The 25,392-nt window shown below is 49.6% G+C and overlaps 12 protein-coding genes across 12 annotated transcripts; 4 read left to right on the top strand and 8 right to left on the bottom strand.

Annotated features, from left to right (window-relative positions):
- Positions 1–1,262: 1,262 nt before the first annotated feature.
- On the bottom strand, positions 1,263–2,531 carry A1O5_08556 (uncharacterized protein; the record flags this gene model as incomplete). Its single annotated transcript, XM_007749138.1, has 2 exons — positions 1,263–1,508; positions 2,355–2,531. The coding sequence occupies 2 exons, from the start codon at positions 2,529–2,531 to the stop codon at positions 1,263–1,265; spliced, it is 423 nt and encodes a 140-aa protein (XP_007747328.1).
- Positions 2,532–2,567: 36 nt separating this feature from the next.
- On the top strand, positions 2,568–4,408 carry A1O5_08555 (uncharacterized protein; the record flags this gene model as incomplete). The annotated part of the gene is made up of 5 exons (XM_007749137.1): positions 2,568–2,723; positions 2,783–2,997; positions 3,057–3,629; positions 3,689–3,860; positions 3,962–4,408. The coding sequence occupies 5 exons, from the start codon at positions 2,568–2,570 to the stop codon at positions 4,406–4,408; spliced, it is 1,563 nt and encodes a 520-aa protein (XP_007747327.1).
- A 381-nt stretch (positions 4,409–4,789) lies between these two features.
- Positions 4,790–5,325, bottom strand: A1O5_08554 (uncharacterized protein; the record flags this gene model as incomplete). The annotated part of the gene is made up of 2 exons (XM_007749136.1): positions 4,790–5,067; positions 5,136–5,325. 2 exons carry the CDS (start codon positions 5,323–5,325, stop codon positions 4,790–4,792), a joined length of 468 nt encoding a protein of 155 aa, XP_007747326.1.
- A 329-nt stretch (positions 5,326–5,654) lies between these two features.
- Positions 5,655–6,332, bottom strand: A1O5_08553 (uncharacterized protein; the record flags this gene model as incomplete). Its single annotated transcript, XM_007749135.1, has 1 exon — positions 5,655–6,332. One exon carries the CDS (start codon positions 6,330–6,332, stop codon positions 5,655–5,657), a length of 678 nt encoding a protein of 225 aa, XP_007747325.1.
- A 449-nt stretch (positions 6,333–6,781) lies between these two features.
- A1O5_08552 (uncharacterized protein) lies at positions 6,782–7,321 on the bottom strand (the record flags this gene model as incomplete). The annotated part of the gene is made up of 1 exon (XM_007749134.1): positions 6,782–7,321. The coding sequence occupies one exon, from the start codon at positions 7,319–7,321 to the stop codon at positions 6,782–6,784; it is 540 nt and encodes a 179-aa protein (XP_007747324.1).
- A 1,032-nt stretch (positions 7,322–8,353) lies between these two features.
- On the top strand, positions 8,354–9,299 carry A1O5_08551 (uncharacterized protein; the record flags this gene model as incomplete). Its single annotated transcript, XM_007749133.1, has 3 exons — positions 8,354–8,459; positions 8,554–8,762; positions 9,012–9,299. The coding sequence occupies 3 exons, from the start codon at positions 8,354–8,356 to the stop codon at positions 9,297–9,299; spliced, it is 603 nt and encodes a 200-aa protein (XP_007747323.1).
- A 679-nt stretch (positions 9,300–9,978) lies between these two features.
- A1O5_08550 (uncharacterized protein) lies at positions 9,979–11,823 on the bottom strand (the record flags this gene model as incomplete). Its single annotated transcript, XM_007749132.1, has 3 exons — positions 9,979–11,148; positions 11,199–11,500; positions 11,556–11,823. The coding sequence occupies 3 exons, from the start codon at positions 11,821–11,823 to the stop codon at positions 9,979–9,981; spliced, it is 1,740 nt and encodes a 579-aa protein (XP_007747322.1).
- A 1,054-nt stretch (positions 11,824–12,877) lies between these two features.
- A1O5_08549 (uncharacterized protein) lies at positions 12,878–15,116 on the top strand (the record flags this gene model as incomplete). The annotated part of the gene is made up of 7 exons (XM_007749131.1): positions 12,878–13,231; positions 13,289–13,307; positions 13,354–13,548; positions 13,608–13,903; positions 13,955–14,161; positions 14,216–14,727; positions 14,783–15,116. The coding sequence occupies 7 exons, from the start codon at positions 12,878–12,880 to the stop codon at positions 15,114–15,116; spliced, it is 1,917 nt and encodes a 638-aa protein (XP_007747321.1).
- Positions 15,117–15,485: 369 nt separating this feature from the next.
- A1O5_08548 (uncharacterized protein) lies at positions 15,486–16,537 on the top strand (the record flags this gene model as incomplete). The annotated part of the gene is made up of 5 exons (XM_007749130.1): positions 15,486–15,665; positions 15,722–15,799; positions 15,849–15,891; positions 15,944–16,379; positions 16,426–16,537. The coding sequence occupies 5 exons, from the start codon at positions 15,486–15,488 to the stop codon at positions 16,535–16,537; spliced, it is 849 nt and encodes a 282-aa protein (XP_007747320.1).
- A 604-nt stretch (positions 16,538–17,141) lies between these two features.
- On the bottom strand, positions 17,142–18,637 carry A1O5_08547 (uncharacterized protein; the record flags this gene model as incomplete). Its single annotated transcript, XM_007749129.1, has 5 exons — positions 17,142–17,228; positions 17,286–17,556; positions 17,611–17,919; positions 17,973–18,401; positions 18,474–18,637. The coding sequence occupies 5 exons, from the start codon at positions 18,635–18,637 to the stop codon at positions 17,142–17,144; spliced, it is 1,260 nt and encodes a 419-aa protein (XP_007747319.1).
- A 623-nt stretch (positions 18,638–19,260) lies between these two features.
- On the bottom strand, positions 19,261–20,490 carry A1O5_08546 (uncharacterized protein; the record flags this gene model as incomplete). The annotated part of the gene is made up of 1 exon (XM_007749128.1): positions 19,261–20,490. One exon carries the CDS (start codon positions 20,488–20,490, stop codon positions 19,261–19,263), a length of 1,230 nt encoding a protein of 409 aa, XP_007747318.1.
- Positions 20,491–21,311: 821 nt separating this feature from the next.
- A1O5_08545 (uncharacterized protein) lies at positions 21,312–25,056 on the bottom strand (the record flags this gene model as incomplete). The annotated part of the gene is made up of 15 exons (XM_007749127.1): positions 21,312–21,422; positions 21,486–21,851; positions 21,904–22,172; positions 22,219–22,345; positions 22,397–22,505; positions 22,568–22,959; positions 23,015–23,252; positions 23,302–23,527; positions 23,578–23,792; positions 23,848–24,175; positions 24,238–24,435; positions 24,488–24,656; positions 24,706–24,866; positions 24,929–24,958; positions 25,017–25,056. 15 exons carry the CDS (start codon positions 25,054–25,056, stop codon positions 21,312–21,314), a joined length of 2,979 nt encoding a protein of 992 aa, XP_007747317.1.
- Positions 25,057–25,392: the final 336 nt, after the last annotated feature.

Here is a 25,392-nt window from a genome sequence, read left to right as displayed (position 1 = left end):
TATCTTGCTGGGGTCGGGTAAAAAGGGCTGCTGTCACATAAGATAACGCTGGTCCCCACGAACAAAGCGTGAACTGCGACGTTCCACAAGGTCCACCCAATCTAAATATTGTTAGACGCAGACATATACCTGAAAAGGGTTTCTAAAAATGAAATATGAAGCCTACGTTCGTATACTAGTAATACAAGTCGTCTAGTCCGAGGTTGTTATTAAGGAGATATTCTTTTTTGGCATTCACGACGAGGCCCTGTCGAAGATCAGCCGATGCCGTGGTACCAGGACCATTTGGATCCTGCTTACCCCATGTGAGTGGACGATACCTTGGGTGTACCTGTTGTGCCGGAAGAGAACATAATTACTCAAGGCGTGTTGAAAGGTACTTGCTCAAATTTGAGTTGCGCACCCGTAGTATTGTAACAAGGCAAAGTGGCTGTGCTGGGCTGGTAGAGCGGTAGCAGGGGGAGAGTTGTCTAGTCACATGTCAAACCAAAAATGGGCTGGCAGGGGGAGTGCGGAACAGTTTACAGTGCTGGCAGAGTGCCATTCTTTACAGTTTAAGCAGAGTACCATGAATTCCATAGCTTTTTGGTGCCGTCTACCTAATTCCTAAGTGTTTTATCAGTGCTGTTCAGTCCTCAATGCCACCGCCGTGTTAGGCGTTCGTTGCTCTAGCCGCTACCTCTCTGGGTGGTGTTGGTGGTGGTGTTGTCTTGTCAGCGTCAACTAGAAACGCGTTCTCGATTCCCGACCTGCTGGACAGGCCTCTGTGCGTTGTTGCACGTGCACGCCGAACCCTGAAGTGCTCTGTTACAGTATGGGCGAGGAAGTCATCAAACGAAATGTTGATTTACGTTAGCGATTCGGAAATTGTCATAAGATAAGCAGATCCCACCTCTTCGATTCCAACTTCTGACGAGGACCAACGATAATCGCCTCGGTCCGTCCACCGCGCTGGAGAGCCTTAATAGACTCGTCAAGAGTAGCTGAGATATCGTGTTTCTTGCCATTGTAGGAATATGTCGTCTCTGCAATGATGATGCGTGGTTTCAATAGCCGCAGTCGATCATCAAGTGCCTATTCTGTATGCTCAGTTCATGTCGGGTCCCATTTCCGCAGTTTTGCACAACCTTAGCTCCCATATTAGTTTGAAAGGAACTGGAAGTCCCCCCTACGGAGGTAGTAGCACATAGAAGAGCGAGCGACCGGATGCAATTCGTCCCGACCACAGTGAGAGGTGTGAGCCAGTATCGCGGCAATAACTTTTACATCCATACGTGCAACAACGTCTCCTCTTTCAGACCCGACACCGTTAAAGCGTCTGCGTAGTGACGCACAAATTCGCGTAGATCCTGCCATGAGTATCTTTCGGGACCAGACAAATTGCGTTCGTTTGCGTTAATGATGGCCAGGCCATCCTGCGTACCAGCTAGGAGGCTCTCGGCGAATTTCAATGTTGTATCTTCGAAGAAAGCGGGGAGCTCGTCGATAGCAGCGTCATCGTCAATGGCCTGTTGTCAGAAATCATTGAGCCGAGTCATGGAGAAAGCATGAAGGTCGGCATAAGATTCTGGAATTTCCTCCGCCGTCAGAAAAGTCTGGAAAGCGAGTCAAATTGCGAAAATGCTGCTCCAATTGCAGAACCCATATCTTAACGCTACTTACCAAGCTGTAGATTGAACTTGCGATTCACAAGCTCCCTGAAGTCGTCCAGCGCAGTTCGTAGCCTTGATGGAGGCACATATGTAGGAATGGGGGCATTTGTGCCCTCCAAAGATGCCGTGTATGGTAAGCAGCTTCGGTGTTCAAAGCAAGGGCTTTGAGGCGTGAGATCAATGAAACCAAAAGCTTTCTCAGGCCAGCTTTACAGCAAACTAGAGTAGGACCGATAGACCTCTGTTGTGTTGAGCAGTTGTAGCATTGCCAGGAAATATCTCTGAAGTAGCTCGGGCTGTGAGCCTGCCGTCAGAAGGACAAGGAACTCCCTGTACACAACGTGGGAGCAGGAGGTGCACTGCTGGTTGAACGCTTGCTCCGTCCAGCGTTCTAGAAGCATCAGCACGGTGCCTTGATACATGTCTACAGCTAATTCGCAGCAGAGAGCTGGACCGCCTGTGCCAGAAGTAGTAAGTCACAACTTGTCGCCCAACCCACAGACATTGACAACTGGTGAGAATGTCGAGACATGAGGTTGCTGGCCAGGCTGGATCCATTCCTAATTGGGACTAGATCATAGAATCTCTTGGTGTTTCTTGGCGTTCTTTCGGCCCGACATTGGATTGCAATGACCACCAAAGCTGGACCCCCTGGACAGACCAGAGTAGCGGCCCGACGTTGTGCCTCTTTTTTTAACAAACCCCTACTCGTATAGGCCGAAAGTTGGCCCTAGAGAATGAGGCCTGATCTCGGGCCAATGCTCCTTGGGATGGTCTGGCCACATCCTGAATCTGGGGTCCCCGCGCCTTCCCCTCCCTCCAAACCCGCAGGGTAGGGTCTGTCAACATAAAAGCGGGCAAGCCTATCGTCGAACGCATTGGGCCCGCAATGAAGCAATTGCAGCATCCTTCAGCATGGATCCTTCCAAAGAACGGGGTTCTCACGACAGAGTCGAGGAAGTCGAGTCGCCCATTGTTATCGACCAAGGCAACGGCGCCGTTCTTCTCGACATCAGCCAGGGCAAGTCTGAACTTGGAGCTGCGAATCTGAAACTGAGCAAAGATGGACATGTAAGTGGGAGTGTTCGAGATCAACGCTTATGCATGAGCCTCAAGCTGACCACCTCCAGACGGTACTAATTCCACAACCGTCGGCCGACCCAAATGATCCTCTCAATTGGTCAGAACTGAAGAAACATCTCATCCTCGTCACAATAGCCGTGGCAGCCTTTCAATCGGATTTCCAGACAGCTGTTGGAGTTCCCGGTCTCATCGCACAGGGAATTGAATGGAACCTCAGTCCGACTCATGTCAATTATGCAGGCAACCTGAATGTTCTCATGAAGTACGTCGAGGATTGTGCCCTTTGCCCAGTTTGACTTTGTGAGCAGACACTGTTCAAAGTGGCATCGGTGGGGTCTTCTGGATGCCGTTCATATACTTCTGGGGAAGAGCTCCCGTGCTATTCTGGGTTACTTTTACGGGGGCTTTTCTGACTTTGGGCGTCTGCTTGGTCGAAGACTTTACCGGGTTCTATGCTCTTCGAGCCCTCACGGGATTCTTTGTATCTGGAAGTCTCACGGTTGGACTGGCATTTATCCAAGATATGTTCTTCCTCCACGAACAAGCGCGCAAGATCGGCATCTGGTTTGCAATCTTCAACACTTGTGTCTATTTCGCACCAATGCTTGGATACTACATCATGGCAGGAACTGGCAATTGGAGGGCCACATTTTGGATGGCATTCGGCCTGGAAACTTTTGTTGTGATGCTCATCGTGCTCTTTATTGACGAAACATGCTATCGTCGTGATAAAACGATCACGGAACAACCGAGTCGCGGTAACAGGTTGCTTCGACTCACAGGAATCTGGCAAATTCGAGTTCACCGGCAATATTTCGCCAGCGTCTACGGCTCTTTCCTACGGCTCTTGCACATTCTGTACAAACCAGTCGTTTTGCCAATGTATCTGTTCTAGTGAGTCCCAAACTCTCCATTCACGGTAATCTCAAAACTTACTGACGCATCCGAACCAGCTTCTTGAGCTGCATGTGGGCTATTGGCATCAACCAGTCAACGTCAATCCTATTCTCTCTACCAATAGAGATGGGAGGCTATGGAATGAGCATGTACGCGCTTGGGCATCTTTACTGGGCCCCGATTATTGCTATAATCATTGGTGAAATATTGGGTAATTGGGCCAATGATGTAAGTCCAGGTTGTGCTTTTGCTGTCTCCCAAGCTCCCATGTATAAATTGTCCTTTTTAGCGCCGTGGATATCTTCCAATACTCACTACAGGATTTCTAGTTTGTTGCAAGACGCTATGTGCAAAAGCATGGTGGGATTTTCAAGCCGGAAGCTCGCCTGCTTCCCGTCTACTTCACGCTCATTCTTACTGCCCCTGGACTCATCATTGTTGGGCAGGCCATACAGCATCGTCTTTCCTGGGCACCGGTGGCCTTTGGATGGGGCATGTACACCGCTGCCACCATGATATTCTCTCCTCCTCTAATGGCGTATGCGCTCGACTCCTATCCCAATGCCGCAGGTGAACTCTCAGCCTGGTTCAATTTCTCCCGCGTCATTGGAGGCTTCTCGGTTGCCTATTACCAACAGGCCTGGGGACAGAATGCTGGCTTTGATGTATCTTTCGGCATCCAAGCTGCAATTGCCGGCGCTGCAGGCCTCATCATTCTCTTCCTTCAGCTTTATGGCGAAAGGTTGCGAGCGAGAGGAGGAGTCTACAAAGTGTGAAGGCTATCTTACGAATGCTCTCACAGCTTTACATTTCATACGAAGAGCCAAGTACCGCTCTGTCTCCGAGATACTCCGCAAGGAGCTCGATCCATGTTGAGGAAAGAATTGCGACGATAAATGAATACTGCTACTCGCAAAATCGTCAACAGTCCGTCTGAGGAAATGAACCAGCAGGGAAAAAGCAATGATTTCTGCATGTAGAGCTTCACAATGCATAACCTCTAACCATGTTGCAACAATCTTTTTCGTGGTGTTAACTCAGAATCGATGGCCAAGAGCCATCCATTGGAGCAGAGTGCTCATTTATATCCTAGCGTCTCAGATGCTCTTGAAAACTGATGTGATTCACCGAAGGTTGCTTTCCATTTGAAATCTTTACTAGAGCTCAACATCCGCCAGGAGCGGCTGATCTGAAGGGACGGGCTTCAAGGCCACGGGCTGCCAGTACTTGACCCGAGGTCCCCAGAGCTCATTGGAAATGACGGCACGCACGAAAAACTCCACAGTGATGGGTCCTGTATTCTTCCTGTCGACGTTGGCCACGCCGACAAGCAGGAGATCTAGACCGTGGGCGTCGTTTAGGAAAACCTTACGAAGCTCGTGGCTTTGTGAGTTCACCGTGTCCCATGCCTTGATTCGCGACGCCGCAATGCCATCTGGATTTTCAAATGGACGGTCAGAAGTTAGGTGTCACCGATCTGCGCGGTGCGTAGGATGCACATACCGTGGCCTTCGAAGTAACCAGCAGATGCAAACCATTTGCCGTCCTTTGAAAAGACCTCATCCGCAAGTCGGGGTCCAGCTGATGCTTCCTTGCTGTCCACTAGATGGAAGTAAAGGCTGAGGAGTTTTACCACGTTGTTGTACAGTCCCTTTGGCCAGGTATCAGGCCTCGCTGGCCAAGACGAAGTCATGTTGGGTGCTCGAGCCAACGTCGATGTTCGGGTCATGTACGAAGTAATTCTGACGAATTCGGTCATCCACTTGACCACGGATACAGTCCAAAGTTACTCCCTCCTAAATTGTAACAAGAGTCACAAATATTATATCGCCTTGATCTCCTAGAATACGGCAAGGCGTGGCCCATGTTCAGAGTATTAGCGGTCTGCGATCGCACACAGAAAAGCCAATTCGGCCCGAGATCATCCCCGTGGTTTGTGGAGTGACAACGTTTGCTCTGCCTTCTTGCACAAGATGAAGAACCTATCACTTCGAAAATTACAGGGAGAGTCCGCCGTATATCTCAATTCGCAAGGCCATACACGAAGCCGGGCACTCTGGACCTAGCATCAATCTCCTTCCTGGTCTTGATTCGCCTAACCTCCTCTGCCGACAGTCCTTCCGAGCCGTCCTCCCGCATCTTACTCAAAATTTCACCCGACCACTCGTCAGGGTCGAAGTCGGTCCCTATGGGATTTGAGATGAACAGTGGTCCTCGCATGAATGCGTCGGCCTCTTCAGCGGTATCGAAGTTGTCAACCTGTAGCCCCACCTTGTTACCATCGGGGTCCCGATAGTACATGCTGGTCGTCATTCCGTGGTTCACACACCAGAGCGGAGTGATGGATTTCTCGCGCTCTTTCAGAGCTCGGTATGTCATCGCGAGGTCGGTCAAGGTTTCATAGGTGTATGCCGTGTGCTCGAGGCCTGCTGTGAAAGGGCTCGCCTCCTGCGGTGTGACTTGGGGCATCTTTACTATGGCGATTCGATGGTGCTCAAAGTCGTATCGTAACATGGAGAATTCTTCTGCTTCGCAGATGACCTCAGCTTGCAACATATCCACATAGAAGTCCACCATAGGTTTGAAGTTGTCCTCTGTAGTTCTTAGCACGACGTGAGCGAAAGCAATGGGACTTGGGTGGCTCTGCTTCTTCAGCCCAATGCCGCCGTTTGTATAATCAGAGGCTATCGGGATCGCCATGGTAAGCCTCGAATGAACGCGAAGCGTGCAATGATACGAAAATGGTTCTCGGTCTAATCAATGTGCTTGAGCGTCTTATAGTATCTTGAAAGCCTCGGCCCGACAATTCGGTTTCAAATGGTTTCTCGAAGAATAGTTTTCAAATGGTGGGTCGCCCGAGATTCAATGGTGCGGCGATGGAAGTGCACAGGGAGGCATTGTGATATCGCCGCAAAGGCCACATCCAGACTAGCATTCGCAGAGCAAGAATGTTCCAACCGCTTACTACGTATCCAGGGTAGAGCCACAGCCAGGTAGATAATCCCCAGAATTTTTATTCTGGCCGGAAAACAATAGCTAAGCACGAGGAGGTACGGTAGTACCAAGTGTGGCCGGAACCTTTTGATATATTCGACTTCACATTCTCGAGTCTAGCGGAGCATCCACCTGAAAAACCTGCCCGTCACTAACTATGAAGATTTCATTCCTGGAATGCCAGTACCTTCAAGCTTCCTGTCACCAATCTGTATTGCCTCTGCTGGAACGGGCACGGCAACCATACGAGCCCATGCCGTGGAGCTGACGTTCCTCCATGCGTGATTGATGGCCCGTTGTATCGCCGAATCGCCACGGTTGAGTATGCGCTTCTCCCCTGAATCCAAGATCAGCTCGAGCTGTCCTTCGAGGACGACATTGAAGTTCACGCTGATAGTGCGGTGCATGGGTGATGTGTAGCCAGGTGGCAGATCGAGGATGCGAAATGGTACGCCATTCTGAACAACGATTCCCGGCGGATTATCAATGAGATGTTGATAAGACCGTAAATCCTGGTCGAGATTCAGGTTGATGGGAAACTCATCAGTCCCGTAGCAAAACATGATTCTCGACCCATCTGGCAGTGTTCGAAAGGGAGGATCTGGAGAGATTCGAGGGGTGAACACCGATTCACCACTGTCATTATTGGTGGTGATATATCTCTTTGGCGTGGAAAGGTTGCTCGTGCCCGTCATGGTCGGCCTTGGGAACTTGAAGTATCTTCCGCAAAAACTCCAAGTGCTCAAAGAAAAGTATTTGGATGTGAGGCGGTGCGCTTCTGGGTTTTGATGTTTGATGGAGTTGGAAAAAATGTCTACATTCCGTCCTTAAATTTCGAGCGCCAGCAAGACGCACATGGCCAGTCCCGTCCACTGATCAATGGACAATCTGGGTAAAATGTATTTGGAGTCGAATTTTGGCAAGTGACTTAGCTTAGCGCCTTTTGAGGGGTCGGGTCAGGGTGATCGATGTCCATACTTGTTCACGTGGAGGCAGTCTCCCTGCATTTGCTCCGTACCAAAGAGCCGCGAAGTCGGATGCTTAGATTAGTCTACGGGCCGAGCATAAGAGAAATGGGACTTCAAAATTCATACAGAGTAAACCTGCTTTGATCACAAGAGCAATAGGCAACAGTCTACCACGGCCAGCATTCAGTCAAATTGGGTCTAATATCATGGTTGCTGTTTCATTTCCCTTCGTGATTCCCCTTGGGAATCCTTTTGGACCCTATAACATTCCCACTGCAGTGCTAACGATGCTCAGTCCAAACCGCGTGCTGGAGTCGCAATCGGCCAATTCGTCCTCGAATTACATGAGCTAGCTATGCACGGCGTCTTTCTTGAGGTAGCAAGAGCGATATTTGATGAATTTAACGCAGTTCTGATGATGTAGTGGCCAGTCCCTCACTTTTTCGCTGCGTTCGAAACAATTGAGAGATGACGGGTTAGGACAGCCATTATTGAGACCGTCACCAGCGCGAAGTCCGCTCTTTTCACAAACCAAGATCTCAATGGGAAAGCGTTCGTTCCGATCGACGACGTCGACATGCATATACCTCTGAGGATAACCGATTGCACTGACTCCTTCTCGTCACTTATTCATGCACAGAATGAACTCGGGCTCCATATCTTGCGGCTTAGAGTTGTACTAGTTTTATCATCGACGGTCTCTGTTTCCAATAGGTCTTGACCTTCCGCCCGCTTTTGAACAGTATCCGCTCGGCTACAATGGCAGGCTGTCTTCTATCTTCCTGTCAGGTCACTGTTCACCGTCGTTGCAGCTTTTTCAACAAGAACGGCGAGAGCAAGCCCCATTTTCAGATCTCAAGGAAAAGTAAGTTCGTTCGAGAACCTGTTTAGGTACTGGCAAAATATCTAGCTCGACATTATGATGAAACAAAGCCGCTTTTTAAGCTGACTATTCGCAGTGAAATTTGAAATCGAACTTGGAGCATTCATTTCCAGACCCGTTCTCCATGGTAACACCATAAACGCGAAGATTGCGGCAGACCATATCTTCGTTTACCTGCTACACAACGACTGGTCGGCGCGAGATATTCAAGCGTATGAGATGCCTCCACTCGGACCTGTACACGCCAAAGGATTCATTACGACAATCTCGCCGTGGATTATAAAAGTAGAAGCATTAGAAAGCGCTATCGCCACTTCGCCCACGTCAAACAAAAACACAAATCCACCCTTCGCTGGTTACTGATGAAAATAACCATGGTAACTATAATATTGACTTCAACGCCACGGTTGGGCGTGAGTTTGACTTAAATGTTGCCTCAAGGTCTTAGCATTGATAGTACCAGGAGGTGGTGGCAATTCTCCAGTAGAGATTACTCGTTTAAACTATAATAATTCCTACTAAACTGTCCCACAGATGATTGCATATCAATCATCACCTGGATGGGGCCTAAACACGGGAGATCTTACAGGCAGTGGCACGATCTCGTCTCCGGCGCCTGAAGTGAAAAAGGGATTGGGGACGTATGGCTGCTTGTTGGAAGTGGTCGCTCAAAAGCATAAATTGCCTGCAGTCGGAGGAAAACCTATGTCATGGCTCGAGGATGGAGACAGACTCACAATTGAAGGTTTCTTTACAACAGCAGATGGTAGCAAAGGAGGGTTTGGTGGATTGTCGAGTGTCGTCGTGTCGGGACCTTCGTGAATGTAGTAGAAACAAGCAGATTTCGTGCAACTGACGTTGAACATCTTGTTGGGTGGTGTACGTGAATCGGTCTTGGGCCATGGAGGAAGCAGGGCATTGTTAGACGGCGCCCAGGAGACTTCATCTCAGACGGCGGCATTCTTGCTCAAAATGGCCTATGGCAGTGTTCCTCGAGTTCTTTCCCCGAGATTGTCCGATATCAATCTCGCACTCTAGCAAAACTTAGTGCAGTCATGGAATCAATGAGTCGCACATTCGACGTGCCACGGTGGAGTCTGATGAGACCTCCCCAGATTATGGAAGGAGACCCTTGGCGACGCATAGTTCTGCCGTCTCATCCTCACATAAGCGGGAGCAAAAATCAAAGAGCCGAACTGACTTCAGAAACTCGGCCCGAACTCGCGGCAGGAGCAACTCGCGGCCCGTTTGAGCTCTTCTGTGCATGATCATTTGACTCGCGGCTGAGAAGCATTTCACAAGCCAGCTTCCAACGTGTAATCTAGACACCGGCTTAGATCAAGTGTGGTTTAGGATGGAAACCGAGTGTGTTAGCGGGCTCGACCTTTCTCTCCTTTGTGGAGCCCCAGTAATCCCAACTTCGAGAAGGAAATACCATGGTGACACCACAGTCGACTTATTACCATTCGCATTCTGGCGCGGAAGGGAGCCTTCCACCGCACTATGCCTCGAAGTGATCAAAATTGAAGTCATTCCCACTGATCGTATCGAAGAACGGGAATAAGTTCCAGCCTCCTGTTTCAATCCCAGTGAAGTTCTCCGTATGCCCGAAAGTTGGAGAGATCCCGTGGAAACGTGGACAGCTAGGGTTATGGTCGCCCAATGCTTGATCTTGGGTCTCAAGGCTCCCCATACATTGGGGATGCTCAGGTTTCGACCCACTTGCCTGCCGCTCTCTTTTCTTTGCAGCTTTGACCACTTTCGCGGCGAGGTTGACTGAATCTCTCGGTAACGAGACGGATATTTCTGAAGAGGTGATAAATTCAATGTGTCCAAAGTGTCCGGCACAGACGTCGAGCAGACCGAGGTCAGAGCTAACGGTGGACAGTGTAGGATACTTCAATATATAGATAAAGAGGCTCATATGTGCGTAGATCGGATAGAAGAAAGCCAGCCATGTTGGAGTAGTCACATTTGTTGTTACCGTTCGAACAGCCAGTAATATCTTACGGGCTGCTTCGGCCACAGTGCTTGAAGACAAGGCGATCTGTGGCTCCAGGAACGAAGTCTCAGCGCCTTCGTTCAGAAATCTGGAAGTTATCCAGGGAAAGAAAAACTGACAATGAACCGCGAGCAAACTGCCGTAGATGGAGAAGTGTAATTGTAAGGCTTGAATGCGGCGAGATATAAGATGCGCCTCCTCAGACGGTTTGGCAAGCGTGCCGATCTGGAGACCCGGTGGAATCTCATCGACGAGATCCTTGAGTTGTTGGCCGAGGTCTTTCACTGTTCTCAGCAACTCGTCCGTAGATGATCTGGTTGCTTTCGTCGACATTATCTCTCGAGAAATCCTCGAGCTAATTTCGGCGTGTCTTATTTGGAGACTCAGGCATTCCAGGTCCATGTTGCTGTCAACAGGCACCCTTGACGGTACTCTTGTACTCCTGATATGGTCGTCGATCATAGATGCTCTTCCGCTGGTGAGGGAGATGTGCTTCTCTTGAGCATAGAGTGCCCACCACAGCCAGGCCTTTTTGAGGCTGTCGTCGGAGGAAGTCTCTGTCAGATAGTCCGACTCTCGGTGTAAGCCTTGCGTGACAGCAGCATGAACAGCATTGTAGCAGAGTACACGCTGAAACCCTGGGCTGCCTAGTCCCTCGACGTAACAAGCCTGAATGAGCATTGGGTCAGCAAAACTTCACAGTATCAGCGTCACCTTACCATCAGGGCCAGAGCTTGAACTGTCATCAATTTCGGGGGCGATAACAAGAGCTTGGTCAGCACAGATAATGCGTTCTTGAAATAGCATTGCCATGGCTTTGTCTGGGCAGTCGAGAATGAGACCGACGGAGTATTGGCCAGTATACTTCGGTACCCTGCCGCGAAAACAACGTTTCGTAGAGCAATCATGGGATAGTCGTTTCTTGAATAGGTCTCGTTATGGAAATGAGCCTGAAGCTGAGCTTCGAAGTCTGACCGATGAATAAGGCCTATGCGGGCTTCCCAACAGTTGTCAAAGAAGGCTGGTGGATTCCCGGGTTAGAATGGGTTGTCTAAGTTCAATGTTTGAGCACCCACCATTGACGTACTCCCAAGCAATTGTTTCTGTTGGTTCAATTCCTCTCGATGTCAGCATTAGATCCGTACTGGTTGACAAACGGTGATGCATGCTTCTCTTAAAGCGTTCTGCAATTTTGGCAAACGCCCGGCTTCCTATCGCTTCACAAACCCAGGCGATACCAGCTTCGGAGCAAGTGGACATCCATGCGCATGGTTCTTGCTCTCTTCTACCGACCACTTCGCCTGCAGGATATTCTGCGACTTTGGCGGTCGAGCCATCTGACATGCTGAAAGCTTCAGTTGAACTCCGGTCGATGGACCTAGTACGGAAATGATCTTGCGGCGGAAGGTGCTGTTGGGGCAAAAGATGTGGCTCATGGCGCTCTTGGGGCCCCGGTTCCCATGATGGTAATATCGAAACCGGGTCGTCCTGTACAGTGCGGGTTGCTTGGTTGACTAGTGTGTTCGAGGCTGCGGGTGCGGAATTGGCGGCAAGGGAGGAATCGAGCTCAGATGTGAGGGCCTGATTCTGTGTGATGTTCGTGGGTTGATTATCGTCCGTCACCTGAACCGCGTCATCTACTATTGGAAGCTGTTCTACAGCAGTGAGGTCCAAGTTAGCTTTCTCTTTCGCTCGTTTTCGCCGCTGCAGAGGCGGGTAAGTGCATTCTATCGGCAGTTTTGAACAATTCCTGCAAGGATACCCGCCGGTACCTTGGACAAGTTAGTTGCGAGAAGCATGGCATTATTACAGGAATTAGTTGCTCACAGCGGACTTTTCGGCGCCTGCAGTTTCGACAGGCTATGGCCACCCGGTCAGTTTTCTGTTTCTCCAGCTGCGAAGACATTTCAGATTGTAAAACAAATGGTAACGCTTTCCGAATGTTGGGTTATGCTCGGTGTCCATGGCAGAGTAAGCCAGGCGGTGCCAGGGAAGACAATAACATGACGGAGACGAGGAGGTGGCGTCAGGGAAAAGAGTTGCTCTTCGAAACCCCTAGTTCATCCCACTATCCTAATGCCCTTCCCCCGCGACGTGAAGTTTGTAAGTAGACTAGGTGCTCGGTAGCCTGCTGATAGAAAAACTCGGGTGGCTTGATAGGTGGCTCAAGAGCCCCTAGCCAAAGCGTGAACCTAGGTAACCTGTCGCCCCGCGAGGAGGAGGGGGGGTTCCCCTCCCTGCCCTCCATACAAACAGTGACCCACCTCACTCGCAGCCGTGCAGAGCGTCTCCGCATTTCTAATGTTCGCTCCGTACGTCGTGCATCCCTCCATCATCTCGTTATATACTTGCCTCTCATCACTTGCTGGAAGACATTAGCAACAGTAATGTAGATATCATGGCAGGCAAAGGCCAAACTCACGTTGCAACTATCCCATATCCAAACAGTCGAGCGTCAGAGGAGCAGCATGACGCCTTTCACAATCTCGATCATCAAGTTCTTTCGCTTGGCAACGCAGACTTCTGGCCTCCTCACGATGGGCTCTTCACCGCTGGATTGGACATCTTGCCAACTCTACACCAGCCTGAAACCTCCTTGCCCGCAACCGCGAGCGAAATTGCACGAGGTGGCCTCTTGACCGGCAACCAGTCAAGATCTGAAATGGACTGTTCATTCGCGGCGGATGCAAATGGTGCAGTCGAACTACATGAAAGACTCCCGAGTCCATTTCCATACGATAATGTCGAAACCGTAAGTTGATCGGACATGCAATCCCTTTATTTATCATGGTGTTGATCTCGTCGATAGTTAATCCCGAACCATTACGGTGCGTGGGTATTGCATCGAATATGAACCCCAAATTAATTTGGCAGGCCCCGGGTATTGGCTTTCCATCTGTTCTGGCCCCGGACGTGCTTGGATTTGCAAACGGATCGGATCAGATGAATTCGAAGAAATTTCCGAGGAGCTACAAGACAGCTGGGCGAAGGCATTGAAGCTCGAACATAATGAACCTGCCTCGAAGAGTGCCGAACCGGAGCCTCAGCTTGCTTGGAAGTATTGTAAAGGTATGATTTGCGCTTGATGGCAAGCACTTAAAATCAGCGCAGATACTAATGGTGACCAGCTTATTTCGAACGATCGGTCGACGGCTTGTTTGGTGCCGTGTACAGACCAGAATTCGAGCGATATTTACGCGCGCATCTCTCCGGCAAGCTGGACTACAATGACTCTGCTTGGTATGCACTTTGCAATGTAGTGTACGCCGGTGGCTGTCGGATATCGCGCTCTGAGGATCCAAGTGCTAATTTTGTAGATGTGCAAAGAGAGGCATGGGGTTATTTTCAAAATTCGCTTTCCGTACATAGCGAGCTGTTACTGACAAGACCATCACTGAGGTCTGTCCGAGCATTGTTAGCGATGGTAAGATTTGGTTCCGATGACTCGGAAGACACTGATAGAATCCCACGTCAGGGCCTTTTTGCGGATGGCTTAGCAAGCCCGGCTCTCAGCTCTGGGCTGGTATCAAACGCAGCACTCCTGGCACAGTCACTCGGTCTTCACCGTAAAACAGTCGAAATCGGACCAAATGGAGGCTTGGAAGCACTACAGCGGACATGGCTCTTCTGGGGAGTGTACTGCAGCGAAAAACATATCGCACAAAGGTGCGGTCGTCCCTCTGTGAGTGGAACTACCCTCCCAATGCAGCGTTCTACTCGCTAATAAACTCGAAAGGTGATAGATGACGACGATATTGACTGCGATATACCCTCCATATTGCATACAGCGAGCAGTACCGAACCGGAAATGCTCACATATATCATCCAAACTTGTCAAATTTACGACCAAATCAGCAAAGAGCTACTAGCCACCCAGGCACTTTACGAACCTCCTAAGAAGATGTTTGATCTTGTTGCGCACTTCGATGCCCAGCTCAGATTTTTCAAGGAGGCGTTACCCAAACAGCTTCGACCTGCCGACTGTTTGAAGCAATTTCACATGCCCGGCACCCTCAAGATGTTAGGCCTGATGACGACTCATTGCTCTTTTTACGACCTTCTCATGCTTGTGCATACTATATTTGCGTACCCGTGGGTTACCGAGTCGTTTCCGGGCAATTTAGACGCTAGTCTCGCTGCCAAAGTCAAGACACAGATTGCTGCGAGCTCACAGATAGTCGCAGACGCTGCGCGCAGTCTTATTGTCATCGCAAGGAATTTGGATATCGACAGAGCAGGCACTCAATCGTGGGCGTCCATACCCTTTGATGTATGTTATACCTTGCTGACATTATGCCTATAGATTCATGCTCCACTTTCCAATGCATGCGTTCATTAACCTATTCGTTTACGTTATTGCAAATCCAGAAATACCCTCTGTAAAGTCGGACCTTGCACTTCTGGATGTGGCCGCAGGGTACTTTGGGCAAATGGAGTTTGTGACCGGGTCCAAACTCAGGTTTCCTTTCGCACGCGACATTGCGGCGATCGCCCGAAAGGTGGTGGACGAAGCCTCAGCAGCCAGCTTGTCAGACGGTCCTGCACAGAGTCTTGGTGAACCTCAATTTCATGCTCCAGTAATATCAAGGATGGTGAGTCGTGCTAGCAAGGACGTCTGGTGCATATGCCTCGTTTAACAAACCCAGGATGTCCATAACCCGCTGGTCAACGATTTCGATTCCTGGATATCCTGAAAGACATGCAATGCGTGGTCGGCAGCACAGAACCGAGCCTCGTTCCGGTCCTCCTCTGCAGCATCGGTGCACGGATAGTGCTCTCCCACAAACCATAACACGGGCCGATTTACTAACTAATCCAATCACCAACACTTCCGAGCACCGACGCTCATTCTTATACAAGCCGACCCAGAGGTTCGTCATTCACAATATAAATGTTCTCCGGTCACGCAAGTTGAAATCCCCTTCACACAAGCATCCTTTGACAGCCTCAGCCTCCACAATATACAGCCTGACAGGTCGTTCCAAGCTTCGATCCTTGCCATAAGTATGACGTCCAAATTCACCAGACTCATCCGGTTCGAAGATCCTCAAGGGAAGATTCATTATGGCGAGGCTGGTGCGGATTGGAAACTAAATCTTCAAGGTCAGACGCTCCCAACCTATGACATCACTAGTTCTTGGGCGTCCGAGTTTCCCTTGTCTGGCCAGAAGGCAGAAGTGGCAAAGGTCAGATTGCTTCCGTCCTATTCACTGAGCTTTTGTGAGTTGGTGACTATTGATAGATATTGAGTCCACTAGAAACAATACCGTTGATGTTTGGGATTGGACTGAACTACAAGTCGCATGCCGAGGAAGCTAATGTATACATTGCCTCGTGGCTTTGTTTTGGCTCGCAGTTGACAAGTTTAGCTTCCGATTCCTTCATACCCGGTATTATTCACGAAGTTTGGTGGTGAAGATCTCCGCGTTGCTCTATTTCTAATAGGAACTGACATGGAGTCCAGACGTGCTTGCGGGTCCTTATCAAGACATTCCAATACCACTGGTGGCTAAAGACCTGGACTATGAAGGCGAGCTTTGCGTCGTTATTGGCAAAGATGCAAAGAATCTAGCAGAAGACGCCGACCTCTCCGAATATATACTCGGCTACACTACCGGCAACGACGTTTCCGCACGCTTCTGGGCATGGCCAAAGCAGTCTGGAGGCCAATATGGACATTCAAAATCGTTTGACCAGTTTGGGCCAATCGGCCCCGTTATTACATCGCCTGCAGCTCTCGGGGATCCTCAAAACCTGTGTCTCAAGACCTGGGTGAATGGCGAAATAAAGCAGAATAACAACACTAACAACATGATCTTTGACGTCGCTGCTGTTGTTCGCCACATGAGTCAGGGAATCACGCTGAAAAGGGGTACAGTCATCATGACCGGGACTCCGGAGTGAGTAGTCCTATGGCCACTTCAGGAGCCCTGCTGACTACTTTAGTGGTGTTCTTGCGTGCAAGAAATCCCAAGTCTACCTCAATTCCGGAGATCTTGTCGAGGTTGAAATAGAGAAGATAGGGAAGATCGCCAACAAGATGGTCTTCACGTCTTGATTCGCGAAGCCTGCAGCTGAAGCTGGAATTGCCAGAAATTTGTTATTGCTAATTCTCGAGAGAACAACTCGGTTGATAGTACGCTACCTTGCGGATTGACACAAATAGGATACTTGAAAACCGTCCGAAAACGAGCCGTTCGACTCTAGTGAAGCTTCGGTGCGAGACCTTGACTTCGGGTCGGTCGGCTCAGTCACTTTTGCCCGGATTCGCTCTCTGGTCCGTGTAAAGATTAAGATCTGTCGGAAGCATTTTCTGTCGGCCCTTTGCAAATGGATAGTCTTGATGAGATCGATATCAAGTGCCATGCTGTTAGCATAAGTTGCTTCAAGGAAGCGGTTGACTCTCCGAGCGTCCAAGCAGGGCCTGATCAACCATCTCTGGTTGCACGGCCTACTTCGAAAATTAGGATGAGATGGGCGTGACCAGCGGTGGAACTTTTGAAAGTGTCATGTTCGGATAACAAGAACAAGTCATCACATATCAAGTGTTTCAGAGCAGCTCCGAGTCATAAGAATGAAGAAGGAAGTGTAGAATAGCTCGAAGTATTTATTCTCTTCTCAGCCACTCTTCTCTCTAGCTACACCCATCGAGCCTTGTAACCTCAAGCATGTATTGCCGTAGTGCCGTTTTCTTGGATCGGCTTGATGTCCCAAAACTGAGTCATATCCACGGAGAGATTATCTGAAGCCTGAACCACAACCGTCAGATGAACGATCTGCATAGTACAGGACTGTGCTGTCCTTACCTGAAAGTATGCTTTTGCTGTAACAGGGTTACGCGCAGCCTCCGCAATCTGTTGCAAGCCAGGATCAAGCATCAGTGCGTCATCTCCCGGCAGGAACAGACGCTTCAAGTTGGCTGTCGAGAGAGCATCAGTCACCGTGTAGTACTTCTCGCGCCGGCTTTGGTCATATTTGTTCAGAATGTTTATGCTGGCGCGCCCTTCGTGAATTCCCTGGAAGCAGTCAACAAGGCTGCCAATGTCTGCGATTCCACTGGTCAGGCCATATCCACCTCTGCTCAATCTGTCAGTTATTTTTACGTCGGACGAAGCCGCTGGAGGGTCTCACATCGGGTTGCATATATGAGCGGCGTCTCCAGCAAGGGTCACTCGACCCACCGTCATTTTCTCAGCGCAACGCTGCTGGAGCTTAAAGGGGCTAAATCTTTCAAGCTCATAATCTCCTGGCTGCGGATCGCCAGGAAGAATCTTCGCAAGTTTCCCGGCGCAGCGTGCTCGTAGCTCCTTTTCGTCCAAATGACCTGGTTCCCCGTATGAGACTCTCCAAACGTCAGGGCTGGCCTCAATTTTAGCCACCACACACCAGTATTCTGGGTCGATCATCCAAAATATATCGCTCCATCCGTACTTTTCCATCCTGTTGTCAGGGAATTTAAGCTATACATATTTAGTATTCATTATTGCTTCGACATGGTGGTCTCGACACGTACATTTGTTGCCACAATTTGGTGCTCCCACGTGTGGCCAGGGAATCTGCGGCCGAATAAGGCTCTCCTGACACCGCTTCGCCCACCGTCACATGCAACGAGGAAGTCTGCCGTGAAGGTCTTTGTTTGACCCTTATGTTCGGTTGATATGGTGACTTGCTCCGCGTCTTGTGTGAGTCCTGTAAAATTGTGCTCCCAGTATACTTTAGCCGTGGGATACTTTTTCAAATTTTCGTAGAGAAGCATGGATAGCTTGTCCACCGGCAGTATTGCAAACCGATCAGTGTAAGTCTCGTCAAAGCAATCCTTTAAGCCCGTGATCCATTCACCGCTGACCTTTCTCCAGCAGAAATGATTGAGCTCAATGCCATTTGCTCGAATTTGATCAAGGACTCCTGCGCGTCGGAGAACCCTAGTGTGACTGTCAGCTTGACGATATTTTCCGGTAATTGATGATGGCTCAATGGTGTTGTCGAGAGCATACCTGACGGCGGAAGGTCCGTAGGCTGCGCCTCGTGGACGCATATCAACACCCTCTCCGACATCTACAAGGTCGACAGGAATGCCCAGTCGTGAGATCAAAATGGCGACAAGGAGCCCAACGGGTCCAGCCCCGACAATGGCGATCTTGTTGATTTCGTGACTCATTGTCGCACCTCCTAGGCTCAAATCTCAATAACACTTCTTGTTTTTCGGGTTGAACCCTACGATCCGGCGATGAATTTGTAACAAGGAAAAGCACCAAGAACCTGATTTCACCTGGCGTGTTAAGAAGAGTTGCGCAGTCATTAGAAGTTTTAGAAGAAGCCAGTCTGCTCGGATCAGCCGCCACTCTCAGAAATTGCTCCCGCGTTTGTGGACGTTGTGAAAGGGGTCGTGATAGCGTTAGCTCCGAGTGCATGTCGTGGCTTTCGGTGATCTCAGCTGATATTTACGGTCCGGAAAGCAAATGAGTAGATCAAAAAACATAGAGATGTAATTACTCAGGGAGCGAATGGGTTTGTTTCGAGCAATCCAGAACCGCACCAAGCTGCTCTAGGGGCCATGAGACGGGTTTGAAGGTAATTCTGGGTCTTGACCTCTGAACATGCCCTACCGGCCCGAAGTTGTACATTTTGTATATTCTGTCAATTGGACGGCCCGACATTCGGGTCTGTACACTGAGGGTGCTACCACAAAGGATCTGAGGCAGACTGCGGTAAAGGGCCAACTCTCTATCTCTTTCCTAGACCGCCGACAATTAATGCCGATTCTGGGAGCACATTTGGTCACTATAGGGTGGAGTACAATAGGGTGCCGCGTCTCCAAACAGATCTAATAGATAATGTGTTTCGAATGTCGCTCGTTGGATCCCCTTCCACAAGCAACAAGTCTGCACGAAGTCCCTCCTGGATTCGTCCTCGGTCGTTCAGGCCAAAGTAACGGGCTGGCACACTTGTAGCTGCACGTAACGCCTCGATTGGATTGAAGCCAGACTGCACCAAGAGCTGTAATTCATGATGCACGCTAGCACCGTGAGCAATGCCAGCAAGATAAGGCACCGGGAAAGAACTGTCTGTGCCAACCAGAATATCGATTCCAGCTTGATGCAGGTCCGCTACACTCTTCAGCACGACATCGAAATTCCTGTCAGGAAACGTGCCCATGCTGCCTTCAAGGTGAGTGAGCCAAACTGGAGGAAGCTTTGCAGACACCCGAGGGTCCGCGGCGAAATCTGTGGGTTTCTTTCCCAAGATAGAAGCATTGAGGCAGAGACAGGGCGTGATGAATATGCCTGTTAGATTCTTGATGATACTGGAATCGGCACCACGGTCGATAAACAGATGAGACAGTCCATTGATGCCTGCTCTAGCGGCCTCTTGTGCAGCATCATAAGTCAAGGCGTGCGCGATCGCCAACTTATTATGATTATGTGCTTCCTGAACTGCCGCCAATATTGTCTCCAGAGGCAAGGTTGGAAGGCCAGGGGATCGGAAGACTGAGCCTTCTTCGATCATGATTTTAATGTAGTCCGCACCTTCTTTGACACGCTGCCTCACAAAAGCGATCGCCTCATCTGTTGTTCGCGCATGTATGAGCAGTGGGTCACCTGGTGAACCGCCGGAATGATGCGGGAGAGCCGCCGGCAGATCGAGGTTTTTGGTCAATTGGTTGGGATGGCCATCTGGCGGTGTCAGGCCATAGTTCGCAGAGCGTAGATCAGCCAGGTCGTCCCTTTCAGAAATTTCCCCCCGCTGACCTTTGGTCCAATGTCCCATCATCTCTAACTCCGTCGTTACCCCAAATCTGAGAGCAAGCCCTAGCTGTGGTACTCCCGTGTGAACGTGGGAGTCAATGAGCCCTGGTAGCAGCGTACACCCTTTGCCGTCAATAACTACTGCTCCATCAGGAACAATTCCTCCCACACTAGTTATCGTCGGGCCAGATACAACCACTGTCGTATCTGGGTGAATGTTTTCGCCGTCAAAAACTTGAACATTGATGATTGCAGTGGAGGACATGACTGGCACTTTTGCCCGTGCTCTCATGTACCGGGTTGAACTAGCACAGTTGAAATATTCAGGATTCTGACATATCTTTGACTTGCAAATCGAGGGGCGCTCCGGGCTCTTATTAATTCGCAGAGCGACGTCGATGAGCCGAGCATTCTTAAGGCGGGGGAACGGACCTATTTATCTTCCCGATTAATAATGTACTCTGTAGATAATTGAATGATTGACCTTATGAGAGAATTGTATGGCGGAGATAAACCTCAGAAAATCCCTTGATACATTTGATGGCAATTTGATTATTGTTTGATTCGTTCCTTTCTGTGCGATTCTCGGGTTACCTGAAATATAGCGGAGATACGCTGCCCTATGGCTTTTGTACTTCTATACGAGTTCAACTGTATAATTACCCTAACTTCGAGCCTGACGGATGCACGGGTACCAGCTGGAGCATCAATGGAAGAGAAAGACTAGCTCAAGCGCCCTAGGACTCGCCTTGCCACCTGTACGCATGAACAACTATTCAATTTGGCCCAGCACATTTGGCTCGGGGCAGCTTAAATCAAACAGCATTAGTTCTTCATGGACAGCATTTTGCCATACCCAAATATGCCGGTCTACGATTTCATGTTTAAAGGGTCCATCTCGGGCCGCAGCTTATGTTGACTAAGTGGGGCTTGTCCCATGCCAAAGGAACTTCGGGCCGAGCGTCTAAAAGCATTCAGAGTGAAGGTCAGGGTGTTGCCATAGCTTTTCTGGGTCGCTGTGGAATGACACTCGCACCTATACCGCGATTGGTTCGTAAAAGCTGCTTACAAAACCCTCTTGGTTTATCACACCGGTCGAAACTCCTTGGTCACCCGCTTGGGCTCGTAATAGGGTGTTCCCAGTGGTATGAAGTCCATGTCGTAACCAAACTCCCTAGGGCCGCCGACTTCAACCCCCTTTTGGGTATACCTAGAATGATGTCAGAAGATAAAACCTCAATCGAGATTCATGGATATGACTTGCCAGTGCGGGTGAGCAACAAACGCAACGACGCTAACCCGGACACCATATCTTAGATCTTGGGTTCCTAGAGCATACCCGTCTGATCCGATGAGCGATATTAAGTCTGGGACTGTACAAAGAATTTCTCCCTTGGTACCCTTCGGTGCATCTGGCTCGATGAGCTCTGCGTAGAGATACTCGTTCTGGAAAGGTAGAACCATGTCGCGCGTCTCCGTCGAGGCCGTGTCTCCGTACTCCAATTCATCGTTACTAATGGGCTTCAGACGGACTGTACCCTCCGTATACCCGCCGGCTGAAATATACCGATTGACGGAGACAATCTTTCCGGTGTATAGGATACGACCTGATGGGTTCGCTTCGACCTATGAACTGTCAGCATTTAGTGGTCCGCAGAAATGGGAAAAGACGTTTTACAATGGCTTTCATGATATCAGTCTTCTCCTGCTTAGCGAGATAAACGGCGCGGCCGATGTACCATGCTAGCGAAGTAGTACCTAATGTGGCCATCGTCTTCGTATCCTTGACGGACATAGGCGGATTGACCAGTTGTGAGAATAGGCCAAGTTCTTGACCGGCCTTACGATGAATCTTTTCGAGCTTCTCAGGAGAAGACGCTTTGTGGACGGTCACGACATTGCCCATGCCGTCACTCTGTGTGCAAGGTGCAAGAGGGAAGCCGAATACTGGACCCAATCAACGACTGTTCGAAACCGGGCAAGATGTGCTTACAGGCTGGAGTGTCCATCCCGATCCTAGGATAGGCTCTTCCCATATGATCACCATCTATGGTTGGTATACCGCCATAACTGTTGGCAACCAGAAGCGGACGGATGCCGTTCATCCCTCCGATTTCGAGCTGCAGATGCGGTCAGTCGCAGGCCTTGCATTGCACATTGGTTGATCATACCGCTATCTGAGCACTCATCTTGATCCCTGGGAAACAACTGAGAAGAGCGTCCGTGGCGTCGACCGATTCTGTACCGCTAGGAATACGTTCGAGTGTGACTGTTGGAGCACTGTGGTTGTTTTTGATCTCGTGAGTATTCGCCACCTCAAGCAGAGGAATGATATAGCATACCCATAAGATATGCTACCGAGGACATATCCATCGTCCGGCAAAGTCTCAACATCAACTATTGGCAAGCGTTCACCAGCTTTGATAGCTGCCCTTGCGGCCATATAGCACATGTACCCGGGGCCTCCACCACCGCAAGCCAAGGTACTGCAACCAGTCGCAAGGAATTCACAGTCGATCTCGGATACCCACCATGTGCCATTCTTATCGACCTCGGGCCTGTACTGTCGAATGTCGACTAGTGCTGAAGGACTGACCAAGAAGTCTTTCGGATCCTTTTCAGCGTTCGTCTTCCTAGAAACTCTCTCCTCGAGTACCTCTTGAAGTGCTACAAGGTCTTCAGTGCTTTCACTGGGAATATGATGCAAGAGGGCTTTCTGGTTTAAAGTGCCGGCCTGGCCACCTATTGGTTAGTCTGCATAATGACAAGGAAACATATTGTCGACTTACAGCTCTGACAACGATCCGCGAGGCGCGCATCTGGACGTATTGCAAAGGCATGTTCTCGATGGCGACAACGGTGACGGACTTTGGATCCGCACCAGAGTCGATGGCCATTTTCTTTGCCTCTGAACATACTTCTTCAACGACTTTGTCCTCATCGAGACCTTCGAGAACTTTAACAACGTCTATTTGCCCGGAGATTTTCGCGATCGCTGCTCCAACGGCGTTGGCACAATCATGGAACCTAGCGATGTCAGCAAAAACTGTAACCATACTTTCTCAGGTCGACGCACGGTGGGCGGATGATTTGTCCCACTCCGTCTAAATCATCCATATGCACAATGCTGCCGCCACCCACAAGGATCACGACAGCATCTTCTGCACTCAACTTCATAGCGTCAACTGCATTTTCGAGTATTCGTTTTATACGATGTCGTGCCTTGATGATGATCTCGTTGGGAACATCCTTGATTTTTGAAGCATCTCCAATGTCCGCGTGGCCACTTGCAACAACGATATCTAGGGGTCTACATTAGTACATTGATTTCACAACCTGTTGAAGAGCATACCTGTCGTTGTTAATGTCTTCCCACCAAAGACCAAGCCTTCATTGGTGAGTCTATGGCCAACAGACTCTGGTCCAACATAGACTTTGCCGTCTCGCTCCTCAATTTTCGTCCCTCCTCCAAGAGCCACGGATAATACTTCAGGCATAGAGAAGGCGCTCCGAACACCGCCAATCTCTACCCATGTACCGGCTTGGCGGGGAAAGCCAGATGGCAAGCTTTCATCAAGACGTTAACAGGTGCTATCAGGTCGTGACGTGGATTGAGACTCACAGTGCGCATACATCAGTTGTGGTTCCTCCAACGTCGGCAACGATAACTTGTGCATTTCGTATTTTCTTTTCCTCGGTGTCAAGACCAGCCAGATAAGCAGCTCCAGACATGGAATTAGTTGGACCACTCGAGAATGTCTTGATAGGGCATTTCTCTGCAGCGTCTGCGTCAATGATGGTGCCGTCGTTTTGCGTCAAAAACAGTGGACAGGAAAGACCCAATGTTCGAATAGCCAGTTTGAAGCTGCGAATAGTCTTCCTAGCAAATTTCAGAATCGAAGTATTGAGAATAGTAGCGTTTTCTCTTTCGAGATAGCCAAGTTGACCGACTATCCGAGAATTTAGCACGCAGAGCAAAGGAAGGACGAAGAATGGAGATAGAAAGACTTACTGTCTCTAGATAAGACGACGTCTGCCTTTGGTATCTCCTCTTGAATTATTTGCTTGACTCGTGCTTCCTGTTTACCAGAAATGTCAAGAGGCGAGAAAACTCCAACCACAGCAATGTCAGTGAGTTCTTTCTCCTTCACGATCTGGCATTCTTTTCGCACTTGCGCCTCGTTTAGAGGCATTATCTCTCGGGTATCGACTGGCAGCTGTAAGTAATTTTTGTGACAGGATCGCGTCACCGAGAGACTTACATTCAAGACCGCCGTCCAAATAAACGACATGGCCGTTCATGATGCGGCTCAGAATAGGTGGAAAATCCATAAACGGTGGGTTTTCTTTTGTATATGGTCCACAGACTCTGAAGACGGCGACCTTTCTAAGATTTCGGTCGTCCGCTTGTACAACAGCGTTAATGAAATGCTGAGGATTTTAGCCTTTGAGAGGATTCTGCTCTGAGTCTCGGGCTCACCGTTGTCCCGATCATGACTGCTGCCACAGCTTCCAAAGGGATGCCGCATTTTGATATGGCTCCCTCAATCGCTTTCGTTATACCCACAGTCACATTTGCCGTTGTCGGGGTCTTGAATGCACTGCGAATGCCACGGTCGGGCAAATGTGCCTCGCCAGGATCTATCCCAAAGTTGTCGTAAGATCATCTCACATCTGACGGTAACGGGTAGTCATTGACATACGAATGATGACACAGTCTGTATTTGTTCCTCCTGCTCATAGTCAGTGGCCGTCCAGGCTACAATCGGATTGGTCAACGGGTAGCCTTACCAACATCGACGCCGATTCTGTACACTTTTTGTATTGCCATTTTGGGTCGCCGTTTGAATACTCCTCACAGGTCTTGTGTTCAAATTGGAATCGACAAGACGTATGTTGAGTTGCTTGGGGCTTCATCATGCCATTGTTGAGGATATGATACCTCGGTTTTGGAGATCCGCAACCACCACTTGACGCGGCCATGGTCCCGCTATTACTGTGGAGCAGATAACGACAGTTTCCAGAATTGCATGGTAGGGATCCGTAGTCTGCCGTGTGCCCAGGATGAGACGTCCGCCCAACGAACTTTCGAACTAGAAATTGTGGACCCTTGTCGGCGAGGGCTTCCTATTTTGGTGGCTTATCTGAATTGGCGTTTCGGCCTTTT

This window comes from Cladophialophora psammophila, assembly GCF_000585535.1.
Source record: "Cladophialophora psammophila CBS 110553 chromosome Unknown aczJe-supercont1.14, whole genome shotgun sequence".
NCBI classification, from domain to species: domain Eukaryota; kingdom Fungi; phylum Ascomycota; class Eurotiomycetes; order Chaetothyriales; family Herpotrichiellaceae; genus Cladophialophora; species Cladophialophora psammophila.
This window is presented reverse-complemented; position numbering and strand designations above follow the sequence as displayed.